The 23,038-nt window shown below is 37.4% G+C and overlaps 1 protein-coding gene across 1 annotated transcript in view; it reads right to left on the bottom strand.

The window, feature by feature from the left end:
• The window catches only part of TECTA (tectorin alpha), a 150,118-nt gene extending 128,939 nt beyond the window's left edge, over positions 1–21,179 (bottom strand). Inside the window, exons 1-6 of the mRNA XM_077457361.1 lie at positions 20,927–21,179; positions 20,641–20,695; positions 14,808–14,860; positions 13,953–14,086; positions 8,211–8,498; positions 3,556–3,693 (exon numbers count right to left, since the gene is read on the bottom strand). Coding sequence (XP_077313487.1) covers positions 3,556–3,693; positions 8,211–8,498; positions 13,953–14,086; positions 14,808–14,860; positions 20,641–20,645 — 618 coding nt within the window. The 5' untranslated portion in view covers positions 20,646–20,695; positions 20,927–21,179. The remainder of the gene's footprint in view (positions 1–3,555; positions 3,694–8,210; positions 8,499–13,952; positions 14,087–14,807; positions 14,861–20,640; positions 20,696–20,926) is intronic.
• Between the last annotated feature and the right edge of the window lie 1,859 nt (positions 21,180–23,038).

The raw sequence follows: 23,038 nt of genomic DNA on the forward strand, positions 1-23,038 counted from the left end.
CCGCTTGAAATGAGCGGATTTTTCTCCGGGCGGGAAAAGTCCGCTCATTTCAAAAGTATGGCGGACTGGCACACACCGGGCCGGATTGTCCGCCGAAATGCGAGTCAGGCGGGAAGATTGGAGTGCAAAACTACTTTCTAAGTCCGCCGTACTTTCGGGTCAAAAAAGTATGCCGGAGGCTACACATGGGGGGATTGTCCGGCGGACTTCAGTTTGCCGGACTTTTCCACCCGCTTGTTTGATCGTGTGTACGCGGCATTAGACAGTTGTCACTTGAAGATTTCCTGTGGCAGTGGTCGTCGGTACAAATAGAGAGGGTGGACTTTCCCAGCAGAGACAATAATGAAAAGAAATTACCCCCCAATAATGACAAACATGCATTTTCCAAACACAGGCAACCAGAGCATACACTGTCCTTTACTAGACTTGGATACAAATATGGCTCTTGGGCCCCTTTAATTTGGACCCCACTGTCAGTGCGTGAAGCAACTCCAAATGGGTTTTCCTTTTTAGCTTATAGTTCAGGTTGCTTATATGTAGTAGTTTAGATTGACAGTTCAGTTTATAGTTTAGATTGACAGCCCTGACTTGTATTAAAACTAAAAGGAACATAAAAGGAAGTTCTGTTTCACTGCGATCAGCAAAAACGGTTCTTGCAAATTGCTGGAGATACAATAATCATGTCTCCACCATAATTTTATGAGAAATTATTTTGAAGTTAACTCTTCTCGGCTTCCTTTTGAAATGATACAAAGGAATTAATTCCCTTTAAATTCTCTTTAAAAGATAATGTTTAAAACAGTAGTGGTAGAATATCATGTGGATAGAGTGGGGGGCAAAACTCTCCCAAGATGTATAATCTTGTTGTCACTGCCAAGAGATGTACTCAACTGAAGGAATGTGGTTACAAATTATTGTTTTACCTTATACATTTAATATCATAATCATAATTATTAATCTCTTCATATTAGTAGGGATTATGGGGTGGTAGATTGGACAAGCACTGATTTGCTTTTGACCAATTATTGGTCAAACTTGGGGGAATCAAAAATAATTCTAAGCCAGTTGGCAGATATAGCTAATTCAATCTGACTTTCTTTAGTTCAAAAAGTTGAAAGTTGTGGCAATGTCTCACAGATTATCTTGCATTATGTAACTTTGAAACTAGGGTATAGAAAATGATACCGGTAATAGCACTATTCTTTGAAGAAATATTATATACATGTGTAAGCAAGCTGGTCGGTGCTATATTATGAGAAACTGAGTTAAAGTGGTATTGAACCCAAAACCAATAATGTCATATCATTACATAAACCTATTTATATGAAACAAATTATATATGTATTATTTATTATATTATATAAAACAAATCAGTCACCACCTTATAGATTTTTGGGGACTTAATGGTGTGAGAATGAGCAGTCCTCTTTTGATTTACTTGCACACAGAGCCAGTTAAACTAGAGCATTTACTGTAGTTAGATCAGAGTTACTTGCATGCACAGTACGCTGCAATTATCTTTTATACAAGTAATGCACCAATGGCAGATTAATATTAAAATGAGATCTTTTTACTGGCCTATACTATAACAATATATACTGTATATACACCCCTCACATTTTTGTAAATATTTATTATATCTTTTCATGTCACTGAAGAACAACACTGAAGAAATTACACTTTACTACAATGAAAGTAGTGAGTGTACAGCTTGTATAACAGTGTCAATTTGCTGTCCCCTCATAATAACTCAACACACAGCCATAATGTCTAAACCACTGGCAACAAAAATGAGTACACCCATAATTGAAAATGTCCAAATTGAGCCCAAAATGTCAATATTTTGTGTGGCCACCATTATTTTCCAGCACTGCCTTAACCCTCTTGGGGAAGGAGTTTGTTAGAGCTGCACAGGTTGCCACTGGAGTCCTTGTCCACTCCTCCATGATTACATCACAGGGCTGGTGGTTGTTAGAGACCTTGCGCTCCTCCACCTTCCAATTGAGGATGCCCCACAGATGCTCAATAGGGTTTAGGTCTGGAGACATGCTTAGCCAGTCCATCACCTTTACCCTCAGGTTCTTTGGCAAGGCAGTGGCCGTCTTGGAGGTGTGTTTGGGGTCATTATCATGTTAAAATACTGCCCTGTGACCCAGTCTCCAAAGGGAGGGGATCATGCCCGGCTTCAGTATGTCATATTACATGTTGGCATTCATGGTTCTCTCAATGAACTATAGCTTCCCAGTGCCATCAGCACTCATGCAGCCCCAGACAATGACACTCCCACCACCATACTTGACTCTAGGCAAGACACACTTGTCTTTGTACTCCTCACCTGGTTGCCGCCCCACATGCGTGCCACCATCTGAACCAAATAAGTTTATCTTGGTCTCATCGGACCACAGGACATGGTTCCAGTAATCCATGTCCTAAGTCTGCTTTTTTTCAGCAAACTTTTTGCTGGCTTTCTTGTGCATATCTTTAGATGAGGCTTCCTTCTGGGAAGACAGCCATGCAGACCAATCTGATGCAGTGTGCAGCGTTATGGTTTGAGCACTGGCAAGTTGAACCCCCACCCCTTCAACCTCTGCAGAAATGCTGGCAGCACTCCTACATCTATTTCCTAAAGACAATATGATGCTGAGCATGTGCACTGGTTATCTTCTAATAGCCTAGGCCGTATTTATGTAGAGCAACAATTCTTTTTTTCAGATCTTCAGAGAGTTCTTTGCCATGAGGTGCAATGTTGAACTTCCAGTGACCAGTATGAGAGAGTGATAACATCAAATTTAACACACCTGCTCCCCAGTCACACCTGAGACCTTGTAACACTAACGAGTCACATGACACCGGGGAGAGAAATGGATAATTGGGCCCAATTTGGAAATTTTGACTTAGGGGTGCACTCACTTTTGTTGCCAGTGGTTTAGACATTAATAGCTGTGTGTTGATATATTTTCAGGAGACAGCAAATTTACACTGTTATACGGTACAGGCTGTACACTCACTACTTTACATTGTAGCAAAGTGTAATTTCTTCAGTGATGTCACATGAAAAGAGATAATAAAATATTTATAAAAATGTGAGGGGTGTAATCACTTTTGTGAGATACTGCATAATTGAATATTGAATGGAAGGTTGGATTTTAATAATGTTTTTGTATGCTGATTTATGATTGTCGTGTTCCCTAATTTTTGGCTATTTTTGTGATTTTTATGTTGATATATATCAATATATATATATATATATATATATATATATATATATATATATATATATATATATATATATATGAATGTATGTAATTAAACAAATTGTTATTATTGCTAAAGAAAAAATTCCACAGTACGTTAGGATAGCTTACCATATATCTTTGGATCCCATCGTACTTTTAAACAATAGGTCTGTGAGAACAATTGTTTTGTAGAAACAGGTAAATGTTGCACATAACAATTAAGAAATAATAATTTACAGCACTATTATTACTATTATATTAGTTATAATTTGATTGGCAGTAGTAACTCTGTATATGATTTTTACGGCATATTGCTTACCTGAGCCATAACACCACCCAGCCCAGTAAGAGGGTCTCCCCCACTCGCTGTCCCTGTGGTCCACGTGATCTCTGCATAATTGAACATTGCAAAGCTTGATGTCCCATCTGAAATCAGCAGAGCTTGAAATGTATTCACCTGAAAATGTAATTAAAGTATCATGAAAAGCTTTCCTCCATTCTTTATCATCTTTTCAAGACTGGCAGGTTACATTGAAACAAAAAACATGCAACAATGTGATTATATGATTACTTTACAACTAACAAAGAACTATTTAAAACCAAGAGCTTATATTTTGTTTGAGGGGGCATTAAAATACCAGATACAAACTATCTGGTATTGAAAGTAACTGAAAGTATTTTAAAGACTGTAAAGGGCTGTATAAGCTAATTTGGAACATGATGTAGTTGAACAAATTTTGTAATTGGGAACTTTGTAGGTTGGCATTGTCAACCTTTCCTTCTGAAAACACTTTTATCAAGTCACTGACAGAATAAATAAGAATATTAACAATTTTGGCATTCTAACGTTACATTTCTATATGCTTGTTTATGTCTTAAAGTAGAACTTCAGGCAGATTTTTTTATTAGGAGTGAGTGTAACAGTCTGAAATGTAGCTCAGTGCCTGATTCCCGCTGTGTCCTTTAAAATCACTACTTGTGATGACACCAGTTACTAAAGGGATCACTGGACTTCCAGTCTGCTGTGGCTCTGATACCGGGATGAGTTTTATAGCTGTCTCCCTCTCTACTTGTCTCTTCACAAAACATTATGTATTACACATATTACTTAAGGAAGAATCAATTCCCCAATTGCCCCTTCCTCTTTCCACGTCATAGTCTCATTTTCTTCTGGGATCTCTGTGTTGGAAAAGCTCCTCCTCCCACACCTCACTACATAACAGTTTATGTAGCAGCCAGGTGGGAGCAAAGGGGAATACTATACCATAGCTCAGTGATGGCGAACCTTGGCACCCCATATGTTTTGGAACTACATTTCCCATGATGCTCCACTTCACTGCAGAATGCATGAGCATCACGGGAAATGTAGTTCGAAAACATCTGGGGGTGCCAAGGTTCGCCATCACTGCCATAGCTAGTCTTTTGGGACTGCTTACATCACATCCAAGATGACACTTCCAGTAGCAGTCTCAGGGATTTTTGATGTCGGCACAAGGGAGGCTTTGCAGGTAACTAACTTGCCTAAAATATGTTAAATGCATAAATAATGTTATGGAAAAACTGTTGTTAAAACTGTCTGGTGACAGGGTCTCTTTAAATGTCAACTCTAATTTTATAATCCAGTACTGTCCATACCTTTTTTTATAAATTTAAAAAAATAGATCTGCTTTTAATATACTTTAGCTCATTTATAATATCCAGGCATCTGATGCATGGCTACAGATATACATTTTTATTTCTTCCTTTCTTCTGCTGCTGTCCCGTGGGATCCCCGTCAGGATCTGTGACCATCAGACAGTATAGTTTTTCTACCAGATGGCTGATAAAGCTGTTTGCAGATATTTATAAATGGGAGTAGTTCTACCAAAGAACATATCTATTTAGAAGTTAATGCTCACAGCTTAAATTTATTGCAGGGATAAGCAAGGAGTATGCACATCCAGAGGAATGCCAGTGACATACTCCTATACAGAACAAGCAAGCAGTATATATGGATATACAGTATATACATACAGCAGCAAACAAAACAAAAAAATAGAGTGAGGTCCTCAAAGTGCATACCAGACCCTCCAGATTTTATTTGGATTTTAAGGTTGTAGCCCACACAAAAAAGCATAGCCTCCCCTCAAAATCCATACTGGGACCTTATCTAAGCATGGGCCATAGGCAGCCCCCCTGGCAAAGCATCATGACCCCGTATTGATGGAGAAAATGGCCTCTTCCCCACATTCTTGTCCCTTTGGATCTGGGGGTCTGTGGGGGAGGCAATTATCAGAATCTGGAAGCCCCCTTTAAAATAAGCGGGCCTTTAGAGGTCCACCCCCACACACACACAAACACATACACACACACACACACACACAAATAAATAAGGGGTATGTGGTACCTGTAATTACTCTTTTACAAAGAAATATTAAGCAGTAAATAAAAATACCACATATAAGTTCTGTATTAAGTAAAAGGCTAAAAAAATGCCCCACAGTTTAAACCTACTATTAATTACAGTCACATGTAAATCTATGTCATTCATGATGAGCAATGCCTGCTAACCCATCAAAACAAACCAAGCTTGCTCAATGCACTCCTGACTGACTCTAGGCACAACAAAAAAATTCCTGGCCTGGCAAATAAATGTAAAATAAAGGGGTGGGGATCTTGAAAAATGTTATTGACCACATATATATACTCAGATGGGGGGAGGCAATTTTTTTCTTTGTGTGAAGTACCCCCTTAAAATCAATACCAGACCCCTTCCTATCATCAGTGTCTGGTACTGATCTTGGGGGCAACCCCACATAATTTTTCTTCTATACAGCATCATTGGTTGTTATAGTGTACCATAACAATCAAGGCCTGCCCCCAGCTTCCTAGCAACCAATGAGGCGGAAGATGCATGGGGAAGCTTCCTGAGCAGAAAGTTATCGCAGTTTGTGGCAGTAGTAATAGTGCCACTAAATTCAGGACTACTCCCTTCAGCTCATAGAGGTTCTTTAGAGCAGGCTGTAGAAGAGGCTTTTTGGTTCACTTATTTGCCAAATGGCAAACAGCCAGAGTTTGTGGTGAAACCTCTGTCACTACAGATGGTAACTCCATCCCTAGGACAATGAGAAGATATGGAGGCAGGAACAAGACTACCAGTAAGCAATGAAAGCTTTCATGGATCACAATACTATGGAATTTGGGCAGATGAGTGCAATGAAAGCTGCTGCAGGTATGTGCAGACACAATTAGATGTATGGTCTCTACACCTGTTGGAAGCTTGCTAAGTTAAATAAAATCCTGTAAAATTTCATTCAAGACGGCGTGCCCAACAACAGTTTCAGGGCTTTTGGATGTCTTTGGAGGCGTTTACAGGTAAACAAATAACATGCATAAAATATATTATAAGCATATATAATCCTATTGGTAGATTTTTGTTGAAATTACTGGCCTGGTGACATGGTGCCTTTAAAGTAAGAGTTACTTTAAAGAGAAATTATAGATATTTTCCAGTGATACAACATCTGTGAGCTCCCCGCTGGCACAACATTTTCACCCAGGCTTCTTCCTGGTTCAACCCCATTTTGTCAATTGTGGAGTTTTTCAGATTCTTGGGATTCACATTTTTCTAGATCTGTGGTGGACATCCATCCTCAACAAATTTCTCAAAAAGGATGTTTCCTTCAACTGCTCAAGAGGTTTAATCTGCCCCAAGAGTTAGTAATACAGCTTTATATTGCTCTTGAATTGAGTTTGGTTTTTGTACTTCTATTACTGTTTAGTTTGGTTCTGGCTCCAAGGAACAGATTACAGTAGACTGCTACATGTGCAGGAAAAATCATTGCTACCGATTTGCCTATAATTTGGGATTTATAAATTTCCTGAGATAGGAAACAGGCAGAGAGGATTGTTGAGCATCCTTTACATGTATCATATTACTTGCTTTATCTGCAGGCCAATGTATGCTAGGCCAACTAAATTTAAAAATAGTTTTTTTTCTCTAAGGCCTTATGCATGATATTCTGGCTGGGCATCCACCCCTGGGTACTCCCCTAAATGTTACAGCCAATTGGTGCATTGCCCTGTCCCAGCAGTTTTCAGCATCTTATTGGGTTTTGCAAGCTGCGGGGATGGATGGTGTACCTGTGCCTTCCGCCTGCAGGAAAACGCCAGAATCATATGCACAAGGGCTAAATTTTGTGTGCATGAGGTCTTAAGCTGTTATATTCAATGATCCCTGAATCTTTTTTGTACAACTGCTATTTTGTAGTTTATAGTATTTCATTTTTTTAAATGGTTACCGATTTTACAGTGAGACACGGTTTGTATTTTTACAGGTTTTTGTGTAAATAGGATTTGAATATTATGTTATTTTTTTTAAATGTTGCGAGTAGATTTATAAGTGTGTTGAGGTATAAATGTATATATTTTGGGGATGGGGATGTATGTTTCTGTCCCTTGAGCATGATTTTATAAACCGGACACATATTCTTTGTATGTTTGTACATACTTGGCCAAAGCAAGCTGATTTCTGATTTTTTCCCATCTTGATTGGCCAGGCAGGGATTTCAGAACTCCTGTGCACAGCTCAATGTACATCCCAAAGAAGCTTGTGAACATGTCTCTTCTGCATTAAAAATCTACATGCTCATACATTTTATCAGTGCTTTAAAGTTTCAAGTATCTTGACATTGGGAATGCATTTGGCACATGTTTACCAAGCACTTGCCAATGAGTTTGTCTTGCTTTTACCCTACATTCTCATTGACTTTTAACGAGAAAAAAAAACAAACCGGAAACTATTCTCAAACTGCTCTTGAATGATTTCAACAGAACCTGCATTATATCAGTTACAAATATTTTTTTCATAGTATTGCAAATCCAGCACATTAAAGTATATTTCAGCTAATCTGGAAAACAGCAAAAATCTTCAAACTTTTAAATCAACATATGATCTACTATGTTTAAATATTCAAATTCTTAATTGTGCATTACAGGAGTGGTGCTGCTTCCTCCATAAAATGTGACCTCATCCCATGTGACCAGGAACACCCACGTGGCTGAGAATGATGGTATATTTGTAAAATGTTTCCTAATTTCTTTAGACACCCTTTTAAGAATTACGGGATCTGTTGTTTCACGGTAGAAGATCTCCCCTCGTATTCCATTGTGGACATCAGCCCAGAAAGGAGCAATAAAAGCACGACCATCAGCTAGAGGAAAAGCTTCTGGAGTAAACTGGCTGACGAGAACATTAAATGAAATCACTCCATTGTTGTTAACCTAGTAAAAAAGTAAACAGGTGTCAGAGACATAATACTACAGTTATAAGTACATTTAACAGCCCAGAAATTTGCATATAAACCTATTCATTTCATACATTTGTGTAAGCTACAGACTTTCACAGTACCTGGTGCAAAGGGCAAATTCTGGGAAATGCAAATGAGGATATTAAAGGTAGGTTATCAGATTTGCATGAAATGTGATCAAAACTGGGAGTGAGTGTGGTTAATGGTTGGATTATTTTATAAATACAATAATTTTACATCTTCAAGGGATGAATTTCAAAAAACACATCAGGCTCAGAAACTCTAAGCCCACGTACACACGGTCGGAGATTTTGCCAACCAAATCCGTCGGATTTTGCCCGTCGGATTTAGTCTGACGGATTGTGTCCGAAACTGTTGCATACACACGGTCGGGCCAAGTTGGCGAAAAATCCGATCTTTCAGAACGTGATGACGTAATTTCGTTACGATGGGACTACATTCAGGCTAGTAGCCAATAGCTTTGATGTAGGAATTTGATCTGAGCATGCGTGGCACTTGGTCCGATGAAAATGCTGTACACATGATCGGATTAGGTCTGTCCGGCCCAGTTGGTCGGGAAATCGTTCCAACATGTTGGAAATTTGGATCGGACGGAGATTCGGACAGAATCAGTCCGATGCATACCACACACAGTCGGATTATCTGACGACGCGGTCCGATAAGACTCATTCCGACAGATTCTCCGACCGTGTGTACAAGGGCTAGCATTTACCATAGTATACTGGATACTCCACAGTATGTACCAAATTTTAAAGAAGAGAAGGCCGTACATTTTGTTTCATTTGCATTCGTAAAACACATATTTTCATTCTGTTATCTGCGTTATGTTACGTTAATTTGTTTTCGGATCATTTGTTATTTGTGAAGAGTATAGATATTCATTATAATTAATCTATTCATTTTATTGTTTAATTGTTTCATTTTCTCAATAATTTGATATTTATATATATACAGTATCTCACAAAAGTGAGTACTCACTTTTGTGAGATACTGATTGTAGGCAAGACACACTTGTCTTTATACTCCTCACCTGGTTGCCGCCACACACGCTTGACACCATCTGAACCAAATAAGTTTATCTTAGTCTCATCAGACCACAGGACATAGTTCCAGTAATCCATTTCCTTAGTCTGTTTGACAGACCTAGCCGGGACACAGGCTTTTTGAGAGGACTAAATGTGAGCCTCTTGCTGACTGATTATGGGCCCTGGATTTTAAGGGGCACAGGGTGAATGAGAACCCCACTATAATCTGTGCTAGTCAGATTCAATGCTGTATATATGTATATATAATGTGTGCTGTCTCATGTTGTTGGGACACACATTGTCAGATGCTAATGTCATGAACTCCAGCCACCTGTCTGTTGTCTTGTATAATGTAAATGAGTGTATTCTGGCTTGTAAGTGTATTCCTCACATTGTTGTTTGAGCTAAATAACCCTGTGTTGATGTTTATTGAATTGTTATTGAGCTAGGAGCCGAAAAGTCTTATCCCTCAGTCAACTAGTCTGAGTGTTGATTTAGATAATTAGCTCAGGTTAATTCTGTTTCTGGCTACAGTTGTACTGTTAGAATAAATGATCAGGAGGGGGGACCTCCCCTTCTACTGTATTATAAATACTTGTCATTTTGGTTCTAATAAATTAGTCCATGTTGAGCAGCTAAGCAAGCAAGTGTCGTCTTGTTTTGTGCTTGTGAGTGGTTGGAATATCTGATATCTATATTCAGACTTAGGAAGCGATGGGATCGGTTCCGTCACAGTCTGCTTGTCTTCAGAAACTGTTTGTTGGCTTTCTTGTGCCTCAACTTTAGAAGAGGCATCCTTCTGGGACGACATGGGACGACATGGGACGACATGCAGACCAATCTGATGCAGTGTGTAGCGTATGGTCTGACAGGCTGACCCCCCACCCCTTCAACCTCTGCAGTAATGCTGGCAGCACTCATATGTCTATTTCCCAAAGATAACCTCTGGATATGACGCTAAGCACGTGCACTCAACTTCTTTGGTTGACCATGGCAAGGCCTGTTCTAAGTGTAACCTGTCCTGTTAAACCACTGTATGGTCTTGGCCACCGTGCTGCAGCTCAGTTTCAGGGTCTTGGCAATCTTATAGCCTAGGCCAATTTTATGTAGAGGAAAAATAATTTTTTTCAGATTCTCAGAGAGTTCTTTGCCATGAGGTGCCATGTTGAACTTCCAGTGACCAGTATGAGAGAGTGAGAGCCATAACACCAAATTCAACACACCTGCTCCCCATTCACACATGAGACTATGTAATACTAATGAGTCACATGACACCAGGAAGGGAAAATGGCTAATTGGGCCCAATTTGGACATTTTCACTTAGGGGAGTACTCACTTGCCAGCGGTTTAGACATTAATGGCTGTGTGTTGAGTTATTTTGAGGGGACAGAAAATTTACATTGTTATACAAGCTGTACACTCACTACTTTACATTGTAACAACGTGTCATTTATTCAGTGTTGTTACATGAAAAGATATAACAGAATATTTATAAAAATATAAGGGTGTACTCACTTTGTGAGACATCATATATTTTGAGATACTGTATATATATTCGTTATAACAATTTGTAGTTCGGAAAGTTATTTGTTTATTGAATCCATTAACACACACAATGACAATATCTCTTCTTCTATGCTCAAATACAATACCCTTCTCACTAAGTTCTCAGGAATGCACTTTGCAAGTAATCCAATCATGCCGATTGTATTTGCTATCTTCGTTATAATTTTTTTCCTATTAGTTTAAATTTGTTATTTTTTTCTTCAGACATTTGGAAGCACCTGAATGTCTGAAGGGTGCAAAATTCACCTGAATTTCGTTACCTTACGAAATTAATTGCACATGTCTACAAATCACTCTCACGGTTCTGGACATATATAATGAATGGGTAAGCCACAGTAAATGAGCAGCAAGGTGAGCACTTGCTACTTAATACAAACAGCCTATTGCTACAATTTAATGGGTTCCTCATTTTTTTCATTTTCAAAATTTGTTCCCACATGCTAATCGGTGAATGATGACATTCAGTGATTCAAGACTCCCTGCAATGTATGCAATGTTTTATTGTGCATTTTTACAGGGCAATAATAGATACCCATAGATAGATAGATAGATAGATAGATAGATAGATAGATAGATAGATAGATAGATAGATAGATAGATAGATAGAAATGCCACTTGAGTAGCCAAGAGATATAAGAAATCATCATGTGTTTCTAGTTAACTCCAAAATGTATCCCTTTTGCTATGTCATTAAATGGTACACATACTGTAGCATAGGGGCTGTTGCAAGCTCCCACACAGATGCCCAGCAATCCCTACAAAAATGGGGATTGACTTGAACTGTTTCCTTGTTAGAAATCATTTACTCTGTCCAATCATCTCACTTCATATATGGTTCTCTACAAAATATAAACCACAAATCCCCTTGCTTTCCACAAAACATTTTACTGTATCTATTTGAAACCATTGTCATAAATGCTACAAACTCTCCTTCAAACTACCTCCCTCTTCCATTATATTTTTAATTCCTTCCATTCCAGTCAGCTTCACATCATTTTTAAACCACCTGGACTCTTACAATGTAGGTAAATAGCTAATTGAGTGACCCCCCAACTAAGATTTTTCTAAACCCTCAAAGACAAACAAGCTGATTTGAAATCCCACTTATATTCCTACTTATAAGTAAGACATATTGTTCGACATACACCCCAGACCTGTACATAGAACACCCAACGTCTTTTAACAAGCTAGGTTTTCATGGTCCCAGCCAACAACATATGATCTCCTCTTATATTATGCAACTTTTTGATGACACAAAATCTCTACTGCATACACAGAAATAGGAACAAACTTAAAAGATAGAAATGCCCATGCCTCTATGGTAACAAATATGAGAAGAAGGCACAGACTACTCTATTTGTACAACATATAGAAAATGTGGAGTATGAGATAATAATGTTTTGGTATATGATCCCTGCCAAATTACATATATACAACCCTTCCATTCCTAACCAGTGCCAATGATGAGGTTAGCATACTCTACCCTATGATTTGGAAATACACTAAACCAAAGGTAAATTGAAATCTAGGTGTAGATGTTTTGTAGCAAGTGTTTGGAGTTAGATTTTCTTTAGACCCAATACATTTTCTGTTGAGATTCTCATTCTAAGAGACATCTTTCACTCAGAATAAAGCAGCAAGAAGATAATTATCCACTATACAGGAGATCAGTACGTGTGCCAGCTATAAATGCCTTCATTGCTATCATATATCCAATCAGACAGATGGACTTAACCAATAGAACCAGCAATAAAGCTGGTAGCAGTGGAGTTTTTCCCCCACTATATAGATACCCTTTCACATCTATCCCAATTTATCACACCAATCCATTCACCTGCCTATGGTCCAATATGTATAAATCTAGTGACCATACCACGTTTAGTAAAAAATTATATTACTAAGAGCTAAACTATTTCTAAGCCCTTGTACACACGGTCGGACATTTCGACGGAAAATGTCAGATCGGACCGTGTTGTTGGATAATCCGACTGTGTGTGGGCTTCATCTGACTTTTTCTGTCGGAATGTCTGACCAATAAAGTTTGAGAGCTGGATATAAAAATTTTCCGACAACATGATCCGATCAGACTTTGTCCAATCGTTTGTAGAGAATTCCGATCGGACTAAAGCTATTGGCTACTAGCCTGAACGTAGGCCCGTCTTAACTAAATAACGTCATCACGTTACAAATGATCGGATTTTCCTGACAACTTTGTCTGACCGTGTGTATGCAACACCAGTTTCGGACAAAATCCGTCGGAAAAAATCAGACGGATTTTGTTGTCGGAATGTCCGACCGTGTGTACAAGAGCTTAGATGTATGTTTTACTGTTGAATCTGACACTTTCTCTGAGGGCTTCAATTATAAAGGTCCACTCCTCCACCAACAATGATACTATCAAATACATAACTATCTAGATGTAGACCAATTGATTTTATGTATACTGATCTTTGATTCTTGTACAACTATATTTTTCTGTATTAAAGATGTGAAAAAAAAAATAAAAACACATTTAAAAAAATGACTGCAAACTGAAACTGGTATCTCATTTAAGAAGTAGCATACGTGTATTTATTTATTAATTAAAAATATGTATTACTATATGTAATCACAAAAAAAGTCGTACACTTAAGTTATATTCACTTGTTTTTGAAAAAAAAATGTTTCTCTTTCAGTCTGGAATAATGATTCACATTGGAATACCTCTTCTTAGACCTTGAAATTTTAATAATTCTTTATGAATAATGCAAAACTTTGTGAGGTGGGTGTCAAACAATATTTCTTATTAAATTACTTTTGGGAAAAAAAACACTCACATAAAGTGCTTTGTATGGAACTCCAAAGAATACAAAAGGAACAGAGAGCTTAATTTCAGATGAACTTCCATCATCCACTTTTGGCGTTTTAGTATCATTCTGCCAGAATGGGTACAAAATTGTCTTTGATTGTGCTGTAAATAAAAACATATTTTAAAATGTAACTTCACTTTTGTTGAGAAGAAAAAAATCCACTCTGGGTTATGTAGTATATATACATTGCAAGAATTTTTAACAACCTTTAGAAGATTCCTAAAAAAATTCTGTTTTGAAGAAAAAAAACTTTGGGGAAAAAAATAATTACACAATGTCCAGCTGGCTATCAGAGATAAAATAGGAAGCTCCTAAAACTTGGCTCGCTGCTAAACCCTTCATTGGCATGTCTAACACTACACCACCGAGTCAATCCAATGCCAAAGCATCGGAGCTGGTCAGTTATCTGCCCTTTCTTTAGCGTTTTTTTGACCAATGTCCTTAGTTTCAATGTCATCGGTTTTTATGGAGACTATATGACCAATGCAGTCAAATGATTAGGCACCATAGGGAAGAAGCACTAACCGTTTATAGAAAATCATGCAGTTTTTGTCATTTCTATTACCGAACGTTCTAATCTTTTCATTAATGTTATGCAGGGTAAATGTTTCATTAGTCAACATTTAATAATCATTTCAACTTATATATATTTAAAGACTTATTCTCTGAGCAGAAAAAGGAACAATGAGTATTTTTGCAAAGATTCAGATAACTTTGTTACTTAACATTGCTGACAACATAATTTTCACCAGCTAATACGCTTAATGATTGTACAAGTACACTAGTATGTCAATATTTCTATTGAAGGTTCCTCTTACATACCTTGCAATAAGCAGAGTGCAGACCACAGTCCAAGCAGAGAAGAATAATTCATTCTGCAGCAATAAAATATAGTTAGTAAGAAGTTTATTAGTTCCTGTACACACTGTATGTAGCAGTTTGTTTAATGCCCATTTTCTATTGTCATTACTGCTTGAACATTAGGTTATGGCAGCACACACAAGCCATTATAGAAGCAAGGGTTAATTATCAGCTATATTATGTTTCTTGTGCTCCCTGTTATAGCTGGAAGGTGCTTGTTTTGTTAAATGAATAGGAGCAACAATGGACAACGGTATCGTTTAAGGCTGACATTTAGAGACCTTTGGGGAATGCGTTCCATCTGTACTGTAGTCAGGATAGCCCAGCATTTCAAACCATCCCAATGTATAAGAAAGATTCAATTCAAAATCTGTACTGTAAAGACAATGTACTGTTTCAGCATCTGATACTTAGTGGTTTATGGAATTATGATCATTGTTTTTATATCAGGGCTTTACTATTTATTTCATTGTATATTATGAGTTTAGGTAAAATAAAAGAATATTCTATAAAGTCAGTCAGCTGTACATAACAGCATAATATATTTTAGACCTACAATAGTACAAAATACTGTATTTTGGCAACTGTATAAGAGTAACATCTGTAATAATAGTATTCAGTATATGTATTCCTTTTTTTGAAATCTCTATTTACATGAAGAGAGGATTTGGGATAAACCATATAACCTGCACTGGGTGCTTTCAAGGATCTTCATAAGGTTACATCTCCCCCCCCCCCCCAAAAAAAAACGGTTGCTGTTTTTGTCAACTGTGATAAATGCCATTTTTGAGAATGGGCCAATTAGTTTCAGCAGAAGTTAAATATGACTGCTCAAGATCAGTATTTATATATCACTAACAATGGTGATCCTTACTCTAATTTTCTGGACCTCCCAGTGTCCAAGGAAGTCAGTCTTTCTGTTACATGGCTTTAATTCTAAGATTAATGTGTCCGAAGATTGAAATATAGAATGGAGGCAAATATGAATGCACACTACCTCTGCTACATCATGTATCTGAATATCTTTGGACAACATATCAGGGGTAGAGATGGACCAAACACCCCCGGTTCAGTTCACTCCAAAACTCTCGAACATCGCAAAAGTTTGGACCTGAAAAGAAAATTTCAGGCTTTCAGGTGCTCTTGCCAACGGGTTGAGTGGTGGGAGGTTAAATGCCTTGTCAAGCATATGGTACCCAAATGGCTGGTGTTTTTGCCACACTTGATCTGCTTGCAAATTGCAACGCTGCGATCAGCTGCACATGTGTTAAAAAAGGCCCACACAGCTAAGCTGTGGGAAGTGGCGGGAAGATAACAGCTCCACAATCTGATGGAATAGGGTCGCTGCTCTATACTCTACTCTCTACTGGCTGCCTCTGGGGAACATCCTGCCTCATTGGGGTTGTATTTCACCCTCACTTTGCTCCTCTGCTCTATCTGGCACCCAAGGTGCGTCAGTGACCTCATCATAATAAACTTTGAAATACACAGTGGCTGGGGGAACATGACTGCCAATTTGTTATTTATCTGTGTTCTCACCTCTCCGTAGGCTCATGTTCCTCCCTTCCTCTACCTTAGAACCAACATCAGAATCAAGTAATGTCTATGCAGCCTCAAAAGGCTTTGGCTATGGCAGCAGTAGCCGAGGACAAGGTGGACGAAAAGGCTGCTCTGGCAGCTGCAATGGACTGCACACTAGTGTCGGCTTTGGTAATAAAGGCTGAGGATGATTTAGTAAGCCAGCCCACCACCTCTTCTGCATGCTGTGGCTGGATAGCATGGACAGCTTTATTAAATAGAGACAAATGTGCCCTGCCTGAGTATGGACCATGTCCACCTTTGCCTGTGGACAAAGACACAGATGGCACACTCATAGTGGCACAGGAATGTCTGCCTCTCCTCGTTGACCTCCCAAACATGTTGTGGGGGGCTTATTACCCAAACTGAATATAACTGGGAAATGTGTGATTGGATGTATTTTATTGAATGAAAATAGGTGTTTGGTGCACTTTAAAGACTAAGTTCACCTTTGTTCACCTTATTATTTTTTTTTCTAAATTTCAGCTCCCCAATGTACTAATATAGCATTAATGTGCTTATTTTGCAAAAATAAAACAGTTTTCCAATAATTCTACATCGGCTTACCTCACTCTCTTCATAGCTGTTTAAACATACTGCTTGATTATTTCTGCCTTACATCCTGGTCAGACTTTAGGTCATGACACAGGAAGGAGTTAACCAGCTGATCTCATTAGCACACACCCTGCAACATCTACCCTCCTCTGGTCAACTCCTTCCTGTGTCATGACCTAACGTCTGTCCAGGAAGTAAGGCAGAAGTAATCAAGCAGTGTGTTTAAACAGAAGAGAGTTAGGCAAGCCTGTGGAGAATTAATAGAAAGCTGTTTTATTTTTGCTAAATAAGTACATTAATGCTATACTGGTACATAGGGAAGCTGGCATTTAGAAAAGAAAAAACTAAACAAAGGTACCTTAGCATTTAAATTGAGGACTGACATTGACAGAAAAATAAAAACTATAAAAAAATTTAAAAGAGGGAACACCAGCGTCACTGCACTACACTAACACACTATACAATACTCACATTATACTGACACACTACACTATTCACACACTATACTCACACTATACTAACGCTACACTAACACTCTAAGCTCAGTTACAATATTTGAACACACTAACTCGCTAGTAGCAAACTGAGCCCTGCTCTATCTCCACTCCAACAACATACTGCAAAGATTTTTTGTGGAAAGGAACCTTTTATAGTGTGGGGCGAGACTATGAGCACTGAGCCGTGATTGGACAAAGTCATCATTAATTTGTCCAATCAGGGCTCTGTGCCCTAATTGGCAAAGCCTTGCACCTGACCAAGGGTCTCCATCCAATTAAGGCCCTAGAATGCATTGAGCAGCACTCAGTGCATTGTGGGGCACTCTCCAGCAAACATCCCGCCAGACACCCCGCAAATTCAGGTGTCCGCCGAATGGGTGAACAGGCGATGTTCGACCTGTACATTTCATCAGCCTGAACCGTTCACCCAGCTCTAATCAGGGGACTTTTGGGCAAGAATGACAACAATTTTACTGACAAGATAAGATGTCATTAAGCCAGGCCCCACCCGCAGACCCAGCTGTGGATAGGAGTTAACATCAAGAATAGTTTGGCTGGCCAGTGATTTACAATTACAATATTTATAATCATACTTTAACCTGCAGATGACCACTATGTGTGTTTTTTACTAAAGTAATAGATGAACTTCTGTGACCATAACATTTGTGGCTCTTTAATTCAGAGATTTGGAGAATGGCTCGTATCTATATATATATATATATATAATAGATATTGTACATCCCCATGTCAGTCACATTTTTACCTTTAACTCCACGTAATACTAATGCCAGGATTTATGGAAATGTGCACATGTGTGCAAAATACATTAATAAAAATATTGAAATGAACATACACTTGATCCTGAAAAATATACTTGTAAATCATGGTACTATACCTGAAGTATTATTACATTAAATTTATTGGGTTAAATATATTTCTAAAAAAAGAAGGAAGTTGGAGATAATGATTACCTGCATTGTATAACATTGAAACCCTAACCTGACAATATATTTTTTTCAATATGACTTTTTATATAAAGTAATCTCTGCCTAGTGGAAAATTAAATATAACAAGTCAGTCAATGCAAACAGATCCAAAGACAACAAAGACAACAGAAGAAGTTATTTGACCACATTTTTGCCAACTGATTGCTACTGTTCCCCTAAGGGTGCCTGTTCAAACTTCAAACTTTAGGCAAGATGAACACTTCTGTGATTTGCTGTAATGCATGATTTACCATGTGCAGTACCACAATGCATGTATTTGCTTTGAATAGCACCCCAATGAGCAAAATCAATGCACCTTTTTTTCATGCAATGTTGCTGAGCTACTCCATCCCTTTTCAGCCACTACTTATCTACATGCACTTATTGCAAAATTTATACATTGCAACATAATATACTATAAAATATTCATAAACAGACGTTAAAAGCACACAAACTCATTAATCTATAGAGGAATTGGTGTGTTAACAAATATTTGTCTATTATTAAAACATATTATAGATGAGCAACATGGTTGCTGAGGGATTAGTCCTGAGACCCATTACCATTTACATACTTTTGGGTTAACTGCCATATAACTGAAACGATCCTAGTCTAAATATGCATTCACCCATATGCATTTGAGAATATATGTGTTTTAATGCACATTTGTATGCATATTATAAATGCCTTATTATTGTGCTGCATTGTGCTTTTGATGTGTTTTCTATGCGTTTCATGTGGCTTTTAACTGCTTTATACAATACAAGAAATGTCATTTATGCCACCATTTGTATTTTTGATAATGTGCGTCAAACATGTTACACATCTTTTCCATGCATTTTACACGTGTTGTCATTCATTTGTATGTACCTTGCATTTTGACACCAAACACATGTCAAACACTGTTATCACAGTGTTTTCAGACTGCATCCCACAAAAATGTGAAGTGAAGATAAGGATTGTTCCAATGAGAAGAATGGTACATAGTTCTTAATGCATTATATATGTGTTTTAAAATTGTGCTATGGAAAGAATTGGTTTGGTTGTAACCTAAGTTTCTTGTTTCATTATGGTCAAACATAAGCTTGTGCTAAGGGAGGAGGAAGGATCGATACAGAACCAGCAAATTGACCCTATGAAAAAGATGTTTAAGAAAGAGCACAATAGCTGCCTGTTGTACTTGACAGAACAGAAAAAAATGTAAGTGGCATTATAAATACAATTTTTTTTCTGTCTCAAGTGGTTGAGTGATTGTATCTACAGTATATCACACTAAGCAGTCCTCAAACATAAATGAATTAAACGGCTCATTAGTATCTACAGAGGTGTAAAATTGCATTTTAACTTCCCGTATTTTCAACATTTTCTCCACACCCCCTACCTTCTGCCCCTCCCTCCTTTTTCTAATTTTATATAAATCACACACTGGCAAGCCATAATTGTTTGGTCCAAAATAATCAGTGCAATCATGGGACCATTTAAAATAATCACATTTTATGTTCATGGAAATAGAAATAATTTTTAGAATGTGCATGTAATTTTAATACAATCTAATAAATACATATATTTTTCAATCATTATTTTCTCTAAGACTGTTATGACGTAAAATTAATGGTAATGTGTAACTAGTTTGTAACAAATATGGTATTTTATGTAATTATGATTAATAATGTCAAAATAAAAATTCATAATACTTATTACTTTTGTAAAACTGTTTATATATGTATAACCAATTTAGTTCCTAGTTCCCAACTTCCCATATGGTGACCTACAACAGTTCTTTTGTAGTTTATTATTTTTATTTTTCCTGTTTCAATATGTAAGTTACCAGCAACAGTTAAAGCAGCTTAATCTGTGTTACCCAAGCTTTGGTCAAGCACTGAGTATACAGAGGTATACACTGTAGATTTGCACAGACTGTAAAAACCAAGTAACATTTTTAATTTGATGGTATATGTAATTAGTTTCAAACAAGAACATTTTCTAACTGAAACTTTGTATATGGCAGTAATTAAAGATGCAATCTCCAAAGTATTCAAAGTATGTCTTTTAGGTACCAAAACACCAAAACTATTTTAAGCAAACATGAACTCTTTTCTCCATAATGCACTGATATCTAGAAAATGTTGGTTACATATTCTTCTGTCACTGAGTGTATATGAATTGAAAAATACATACTTCATTAAAAAAATCAGTGGAATAGTATCCTGATTGCCCTTTTAAAAATCAGCATCTGGAAATAAACAAGAAAACACCTTTAATGCCATATGCACACAAGAATGCATATGTTTTCATGCCAAGTTTAAATATAATATATAGAAGTAATAGAATGTCATTGGTATCCCAATTATAATTTATGAGATAAAAATCTTCAACACTAATACATTATTGTACATGTGTATATCAAAATTAAGAAAATTACAGCTGGTAATAGAGTAGCATTGCTTTAATTTAAATGGCATACCTGGCCAGATTTAATGGCAGAACTGCACCAGTCTTTATAGCTGCTGTCTTCTCTTCCCCAGCTTGTCTTTTCTGGCAATGAAAGTAAATCCTGTGGCCCCTGCTCCTGGAAGATACGTGGAGTGTGTATGATGATATAGGAAGGTACAGAGAGAAGAGCCAGAGTAATGTCTATTCCTATTGATTACACTGATCTAACAATCGTTTTGGGTAGCTGTGTTTTTTTTTTGGGCTGTGAAATAGGAGTGGGGTTCTTTCCCTGAAAGATTACCTGCTTTAAAAAAAGACAGATGAAAATGTCAACTCCTTGGACTAGTTTAATCTTCCTGACCAGAAATACTTTCATCTAAAGAACACAAAAGAGAAAAACCCCTTTCACCTTTCCAAAAGCAGGAAAAAACAACCTTGGCCTATTAAATTACAAAATTAGCATTTGTCTAAAACACTAGACAAAAGACGCAGAGTTTGCATTTAAATGAGCAAGTCAGCTTTGCATAGAAGCTTTTTTGTTCATGAACAATCTCCCAAATTGATTTTATCTGTTTTTCCTATTCCTTAATAAAAAGAAGAGCATAGGATGGTGAAATAGTCACCTTAATTAATTTTCTGTAACAGTTCTCTTCATTTTTTTTCCTATAGAGCAGAGAAGTGAAGGATTAAATTAGTATTATCCTGTTGTGAGAGCTTGAAGCCAGCAACCACGCCTACTCTCCTTTCACTGTTTTCTTGACAGGGTTCTTTGTAGGTAAAGGCATCTTCTAACCTATATAAACTGGACTGAGTTGGTAAACTTCACAACTAGGGCATTTGCAAGAATGCCTGTTGTGTCTGTCTGTAATATGGGGCTGGTCTGTGCTGTCAATCTTCTGTAAAAAATTGTTATTTCATTCTTAATGAAACAGTCAGTAGAACAACATACCTACACCACTAAAATGTAGCACTGTACTGGATCAGTAATCTGCTGACTTTTTTTATGCTTTATGTTTAAAGTAAACATGTGCTTGGCCCAAATGTTCTCTTAACTACTACCCTCCTCAGCTGCTGCATCTCACCTTCCTTTTGATCCCCTCCACTCTGTTCAGGTTGCGGAGTAAAAGGAAGTATCTGTTATTCCCAAGTATAACTCACTTTCTTGCATTCACATGAAAGCTCTGGTGTTTGGTGATTGGCTGCTAAAGAACCTAACACTGTCAAAATGATAAAGAAGAGAAAGAGAACTTATCCCTAGATAAGATCTACGTCACTACTCAGCTTCTCCACTTTGTTCCTAGTGGCCAAACAGGAGGAGGGTATGGGGTGGGAGGGTAGTTGGGGGTAAAAGGAAGTTAAACAGGATGTACAGTTTGACAGGGCCCCTTTATGGCCAAGATTCATTTTGTGTTCCTACCAGTTATAGGTGTCTTAAAAAGGTTAGACTTTAACAGGGGCTACGGATCAATATATATGCAAAATATAGTTTTAAGATAATATTGCATAGATCTTCCCCCTTAATATAAGAATAATAAGAATACTTAAGGAAAAAAAGAGATTTGTGACTTTATATGAGGCCAAGACATGGAACGTCAAGTGCCTCCATCCCTATTGGTAATTAGCATATAGAGAGAATTTGGGACTTTATGTGAAGCAAACGGCAGAATTGGATAATATGAACAGGCAATGTATGGCAGGTATAAAATAGTAGATAACCTGATTGCATTGTGTTATATCATGTACATAGTAACATAGCATGAATCAATTGCATGATTATATGGTTTTATTACATATGAATCACATAGTATAAAAATAACATAGTAACATGTGGGTAACAACATGATAAAAGGGAACCGCCAGACTCTAAAATCTATGTTCACATATTATATCAGGTCCATGACAGCTTGGTATAGGCCAATAAAAACAACATAATATCATAAATTGGTTAGATATCACTCTTGAATTAAAAATCATAATGAAGGCATCTATATAGCTCCAACACGTTTCATGGATAACCTCCAATCTTCAGGAGCAGATGCGCAAATCGGTATCTATAAACATATTGTAAAATTAATTAATATAACTGGCCAAGAAAGGTGGGAGGGGAGTGAGAGAAAGATTGATTAGGGTGATAACCATGAAT

The sequence above is a fragment of the Lithobates pipiens genome, unplaced genomic scaffold, assembly GCF_037356315.1.
Source record: "Lithobates pipiens isolate NorthernLeopardFrog02 unplaced genomic scaffold, aLitPip1_a1.2 Scaffold_27, whole genome shotgun sequence".
NCBI lineage: Eukaryota > Metazoa > Chordata > Amphibia > Anura > Ranidae > Lithobates > Lithobates pipiens.